This window comes from Limulus polyphemus, unplaced genomic scaffold (genome assembly GCF_000517525.1).
Source record: "Limulus polyphemus unplaced genomic scaffold, Limulus_polyphemus-2.1.2 Scaffold5048, whole genome shotgun sequence".
NCBI classification, from domain to species: Eukaryota; Metazoa; Arthropoda; class Merostomata; order Xiphosura; family Limulidae; genus Limulus; species Limulus polyphemus.
In genome coordinates this window covers 70222-77420 of record NW_013670658.1, presented here as the reverse complement: position 1 = coordinate 77420, position 7199 = coordinate 70222, and the positions used below count along the sequence as shown (strand labels likewise).

The window sequence follows — 7199 nt, the reverse complement described above, 5'->3', positions numbered from 1 at the left end:
TCCCACCAGTTTAAGTAATGTTTTTGTTTTCTGTGTTTATTACTTATTTCATGTGTTTTTGAAATTTAGTTTTCTTAAGTTTTGAGTAGCATATCTTGTTCATGTCATGTAATCTTGATACGATAATCGTCAGAACGGGCAAGAGTACTTCAAAGTGGTATTAAAACCTGCACAAGCTCATTGCGTATAAAAATCTATTATGTACAGCTCCCGTTCTAAATTGGATAAATACAACTTTTTAATGTTTTCTGTTCCATTTAGGTTGTCGTGAATCGGCTTTCGTCTATGCCATCACAAGTGCTGGAGTAGCACACGCAGTTTCACGAGCATGCAGTGAAGGAATCATCGAAACTTGCACTTGTGACTATAGGAATCGTGGGCCTAGCGGCTTGGATTGGCAATGGGGTGGATGCAGCGACAATATCGAATTTGGATACAAGTTTGCCCGAAGGTTTGTAGATTCTGCCGAGAGAGGACGCGACCTCCGATTTATCATGAATTTGCACAACAATGAAGCAGGAAGAGTGGTAAGTTTAATCCGTAATATTCGCATCGCGCAAACCGAGCGTATTATAACATTTTATTTCTCTAAATATTATAATTTCTACAGCACTCCGCTCTTATTGAAACCGCTTAGACTGTAAGTGTGTGACAAGCACTTTAATTGTGTATTAATAGAAAGATAAAAAGCAGATTAAGTATGATTAGAAAATTGATCTAATTGAATCTATTCCTCTTACAACTCATATATATAAGTTTTTTCTCCGCTAAAATGATTAATACTTAGTAAGTAGCTAAATTATAATTAAAATGCATTATATTATAAATAATATAAATATGCATTCTATACAGAAATGTTTGGGAAGACAAGAGGTGAAGGAAGAGAAGGTTAGGCTAAGTACACTGCTCAAAACTATTGAAGAAGAACCAGAATTTTTAATGTTATAGTTAAGGCAAGGCAAGACCAAAACCACTGTTGAAGAAGAGTCAGAATTTTTAATATTATAGTTAAGGCAAGACCAAAACCACTGTTGAAGAACAGCCAGAATTTTTAATATTATAGTTAAGGCAAGACCAAAACCACTGTTGAAGAACAGCCAGAATTTTTAATATTATAGTTAAGGCAAGACCAAAACCACTGTTGAAGAACAGCCAGAATTTTTAATATTATAGCTAAGACAAGGCCAAAAGCACCGTTCAAGAAGAGTCAGAATTTAGTATTATAGCTAATACAAGGCCAAAAGCACATTTGAAGAAGGGTCAGAATTTTTAATATTATAGCAAAGACAAGGCAATACCCAAACCCACTGTTGAAGAAGGGTCAGAATTTTTAATATTATAGCTAAGACAAGGCACCGTTACAAAATATGAGAATCACCTCTCACATTGTTTAAAAGTTAGAAACCTAATGAATGATTACTCGTGTAATCTGAAAAATAAATTATTAGTCATTCAGCTTATACTATATACACTGGTCTCATACAATTCTGTCTCAGTTGTCACGTTGAAGTGAATTATAGATGTTATGCTCATATAGAGTGTCAGCGAGCAATTGTCGGCCAGTCACAGCAGGCCAAGCGTCTTAAGTTGCAGAATCTGGAACTGTTTTCATACCAGTTGTACTGTTGTTCAGACTACACATCAAACGTCAACTATCTGCGGATTCTGGATCGTTACAATCAGATGCTTGCAGTTGCCATTAGGCGTCATTTCACTGTGCAGATTAGGGACATATTTCACAAGGCCAGCCTGTATACCAGACGCCCAAGCATATGTATTCTGCTAATAGAAAAGTACAAAACAGCTCGCCTGTAGTGATGCCAAGAACACGTTCTCGTGGACTAAAAACATGCGGAGAAGTATTCTCTTTTAAAGATACGTCGCGCTTTGTCCTGCAGCCAGAAAATAGACCTGTAATCGTGTGAAGAGAGCCTGGAATTTCATCCACCCAATTAGCATACAGACATATGTCTGTAAAATAATGTATGATATAAACATTGTTGAGTTCAGCGACCTCTACATCTTGCGGAAGGTTACCTACCATCAACGCCACACGTAATGGTGATCACATCTTTGATTCCAGTGCAGTTTGCCTTGATGTTATCTTAATTAATCAATTGAAGAAGAAACTGACCTAATGAAGTGACCTTTTATGGATTTTAATCCCATCGAGCACTAAAGAGGAGACGCTACACATTCCGTCAAATGACCAAAATGCTAAAGCTCTCGTGAAAATATTTATTTCAAGCGAGTGGCCAAGAGTGACTAAAGACCTTATCAACACTCTGTAAAGATGTAACACCAGGTCAAGAGTGACCAAAGACCTTACCAACACTCTGTAAAGATGTAACACCAGATCTACCAAACGGTAATTTATGAGAATTGATTGAGCGAGCAATCTCTTGTATTACAACTTGCGTGACTGATCGTGATTTGCTTAAAAACTAGCTGATTGATAATCTTTGATCTTGCCTTGTCATAACTTCCAAATTCGGTTATTCTTTGATTGTTCTGAGCAGTATGTGTGTATATATATATTACTATAAATCTGTTGACTCGATTGAATTACATTTTTATTTTAACAGTAAGCTTTTTGATTCGCAACATTTCAAAGCTGTTCTTCAATCAACAAAACAACTTTCTAGGTGAATTACAAAATTTAATATCAATTTTATTTTTCGTGATAATCTAATGTGTGTACGTAAAACATTATTTTCAGCACGTTTCCAGCGAGATGCGACACGAGTGTAAGTGTCACGGAATGTCCGGTAGCTGCACGGTGAAGACTTGCTGGATGAGGCTTCCGTCTTTTCGGGACGTTGGAAATAATTTGAAGGATCGGTTTGATGGTGCTTCTCGTGTCATGGTTAGTAACCATGGTAACTTTGAACATTTAAGACGTCGCAAGTACCGTTTTCAGTTGAAGCCTTACAATCCTAACCATAAACCTCCTACCCGGAAGGATTTGGTATATTTTGAAAAATCCCCAGACTTCTGTACGCCCAATCCCAAACTTGGAGTTCCAGGAACTGTTGGTAGACAATGTAATGATTCTTCAATTGGTGTGGATGGGTGTGATTTGATGTGTTGTGGGCGTGGCTACAAAACGGAAGTCAGAGAAGAGTCTGAACGTTGTAGTTGCACATTTCATTGGTGTTGTCAAGTTAAATGTCGAATTTGTCGGATTAAGAGAACAGTGCATACTTGCTTATAAATCTTCGTATTTTTAACTATCCAAGTACAGTAGAACAACAATATCAAAGCTTATGCAAAGGTTGTGTATTTTGGTGAAATATGACGAATATTTAGTATTATAATAGATGGTTAAAAACTTCAAACTTGATAAGACTCTGAAGAGGGCTCTCTGACCAGTGAGTAAACACTGCAGGATCAGTGTCATTTTGGACACGAAGTCGTATATCAAAAAACAAAAGAGTGAAAGGTATTCTGCCTATGTACCAAAAGATGTGATATACCTTCATAGATATTCTAGTGTATCAGATAAAAATCAAACTTACAGATTTTTTCGTTTTTTACTTAAAAGCAGTATAATTTTATAAATTTGTTTCTGACATTTGAATTTAATATTCAAAATAAGTCCAAATAATTCTAACCCAATTGGATTAATACGTAATATGTAATGTTCACAACGTAGCAAAATAAAACCTCAATTATGTCAGTACATATAATATGTTAAACAAGATTAACCATGGTTTGATATTAGGTGATGAGAAAGACGTAAAACCAGTCGAGATGAAGTTCACGTAAATATATCATGCTTTATATATATTCGTATTGGTTCATATATTGCATTCTAATCAAAGACTGAAATAATTATATGAAGTGTATATGCTATAGTAGTAAAATAGGCTTAGTCGTACTTCACTTGCTAAGTTTTTGAGTTGAATGTGAAGAAAAGCAAAAAAGGAATATCATGATCTACGGTGTCCAAGATATTCAGTTAATAGAAAACTAAGTAAAATATTTAAAGACAACAGTTCTAGCTTTCAGTTGAGTCATTCAAATAGTACGCAAGAAGTTAAAATGTATAATTTTATTATAGAGATTTTAATTAAAATGGAAAGACAGCTTAACAACAAAATTATTTTATGTCTTAGATTTTGTAGATCACGTCTGTGATTGGCTTAATTCAAAGAATGTACACATCTACTGGATAGATTAATTTCTTGTAAAAAATTGCCTTATCCACAAATCCAGTAATTTAAAAGACGACTTATTTTGTTGCCAGACCGTCGTAACTGTAGGTTATTTCACTTTATTTACTGCAATTGAAAAACTGAGAGCACCTTTACCTTCCTAAGTCTAATGTTATGTTGAACACATCTATATGTGGTATCCAAAGACAAAGTAAAATTAGTCATAAAATAATTTGTAAAGATATCATTTAACTTAGTTGACTGAACTCAATTTAAAATGTAATTCGAATTTCAAAATAACCTGTAGACAATTGCTTGAGCTGTCTTTAGTGGTCACAATGAATCAATCCCTCACATTCTATTATTTTAATTATAATCCCTTAAAAGTGGTATGAAAGACTAGGTAGCATTAAAAGCAGGTTCTGATAGATAAATAAACTGTTTTTATTGTAACACTGCTAATGAGCCCGAAATGACAATCTTAAAATGAATGATCATATTTTAAAGGTTTTGTTAAAGATAGATGGGTGGCGTTGATATGTAGCATGGTTTATGCTGATAATGGTTGTAGCCCAGACTATATAGGAGAGTAGTGTATTAATATTCAACAAATAAGCGTTTCCACACATTATTTTGTCCTTGATGTTAAAAAGGTTGTCTTTGACATCACACAGATTTCAAGATAACTCTTATTATAACCATAGTTCATCTTAGAACCTTTTATAATATAATTTATACTCTTTAATCAAACTGAAAACATGTTTTTTATAAAAGGTCAAGGGTGACTGAAGTTGAAAGCTTTATTGTTTGGAAAGGGACAACACTATCAAAATATCAGCTATAAAAGTAACATTCGTTTTTAGAGTGCATATCTAATCTAATGATATTCTTCTTCTGAGATTCCAATGTTGATTTAATTCGACTTTTAAAGACAAACCTATTAGCATTTCTTCAATGTCGTTAGTGGGAGTTATGCTAAAAATCTCATAATGATTTTCGTTTTTGAAAAACAGACAAACATGTTTCGACTTTTACAATTAAGACAACGAAAGTTATATTTTGATATCAAAGACTATACCAACTACTATAGGGAAGAAGTACGAAAACCTAATATTAGAAATTCTATTTATTTATCCATGATACGAGGCTCCTTTAAAAACCGCACCAAAGATGCTTGTTTCCCCCTACTCTTCCCACCCCGTCTTTCGAGGCTATTTCTTTCAACAGAATAAATTATTACATCCAGCTAATTTCTTTTAGATATTATAACTGCAGAGAAACGTTTCCTTGATGTATTCGAAATTATGTGGATTCTTCTATAAATCTATTACAAGAGGATTAAAAAATCGCTAAGGTTACCAAACATATGTTCTAGGCTGTGATGAACGTATTCAGCAGAATCAGTTGAAATTTACGGTTATAAAACTTGAAATTCACCAATGGAAACTTAGTTTAATGAAAAGCAAACTTTAACTTGTGTGTCTTCTAGAATAAATGCAATACTCTTGAGCTGCGTTGTATAGGTTCATCTTTTTCCTACGGTTAGTCTGTAAGCCTAATCACCACACATTCCTATCCACATATAACCTATTTCTAACTGCTTGTTCGATACTTTGCCTTTATTTCACCCTTGATCCTCCTATGGGTCGTCCTCTGATTGGTATCCACTCAATAATTAATATTTTTATATATTCCCTGAAAGGTCCTTTATGAGCCATGAGTCTTTACTTACCACGGTAATAGTGCGTATGTGTTAAAGCTTTATGATTTTTAAAAATATATTTCGCATGTATTTATATATATATATTCCATTTTAAAGGTTTTCTAAAATATTTTTTTCAGAAGCATTTCAATATTCTCAATGCTCTAAAAATGTAAAGTATTAAGGTATTGATGAAGTCTGTGGCGTGGACTGTAAACAAGCAAGAATTATATATCTTCCTAATGTTGTGTTTACCGTAAAAATTGATAATAATTAAAATTCATTTGTTTAATCTGGTTCACACCATAACAGTTGTTGTTCGTAAACAATTATGCCTTGACTAATACTATGCCTGTCGTATCCCAGCCGGCCTAATGAGCTATGGTGTTAACGAAGGGCCTGGATATACTAGGTGTAGTGTTGTCGAGATATTAAAAAATATTCTCCATTGTTTTCACTCATGAGTTCTAAAATATTAATGTCACTCACCAGAAGTTACTTAAAACAGCGTTTTCATCTTTCCTTATAAAGTCATCGTTTTGGATATAATCATAAAATATTTAAAACAACAAAAATGTTCATGTAAGTCTCAACCTGCCCACTATGTCTCATAAGTAGTTACAGATATTTATATATACATTGTTGTCATTCTTTGTTAAATTTACTTCCGTTCAGTATATGTATATAAACTGTAGAATACATTTTTAAACAAGAGTATACTAGGTATTTTTGTAGGCCTGACAAAATGTATTATGTAACCAGAAAATATGTGTTACGTGTCTTCAATGTATAGCCTTACAAAGCGTGTTTTGTATCCTGGGAGTATGTGTTGTTTAAATAAGCTATTTATTGATCTCTTTATTCTTGTAAGTCTATTGGTTCAAGTAAAAAAACAAAAAACATATTACACTGAGAACTGTCATTGTACGATATGCATACACTTTCCAAACAGGAATGTAACTTCAAAAACTCACAATGTTGCATTTTGGGTTCTGTTTTATACATATCTGTATATATATATATATATATTTCCTTACAAAACAAACTTATATTATCTTATAAATCCAAAGAAAAAGTAATACTGTTTACAGAATACCTTGTTAGCGATTTCCAAACCTTCCTAAAAATATTATACTAGCCTGAGAGAATATTTACAATCATTATACGTGAGTATTTAGAGAGAGTTCACCGTAATTTTGACTCAAAACAACTATTACAATGAAGTTGGATATTGTTTCGTATCTGCTCGTTTGTTAATTTCCGAGGAACTTCAGCGATACAAGTCCTTTCTTAATTAAAACCAGCTTATTCTTTCTTGATACAACTTTTTTAGTACACAG

General features: G+C 33.3%; 1 protein-coding gene across 1 annotated transcript; it reads left to right on the top strand.

Annotated features, from left to right (window-relative positions):
• Positions 1 to 261: 261 nt before the first annotated feature.
• Positions 262 to 3363, top strand: LOC106472052 (protein wingless-like; the record flags this gene model as incomplete). The annotated part of the gene is made up of 2 exons (XM_013932682.2): positions 262 to 527; positions 2720 to 3363. Coding segments are annotated over 2 exons (761 nt in total), but the record flags the coding sequence as incomplete, so codon positions are not given.
• Positions 3364 to 7199: the final 3836 nt, after the last annotated feature.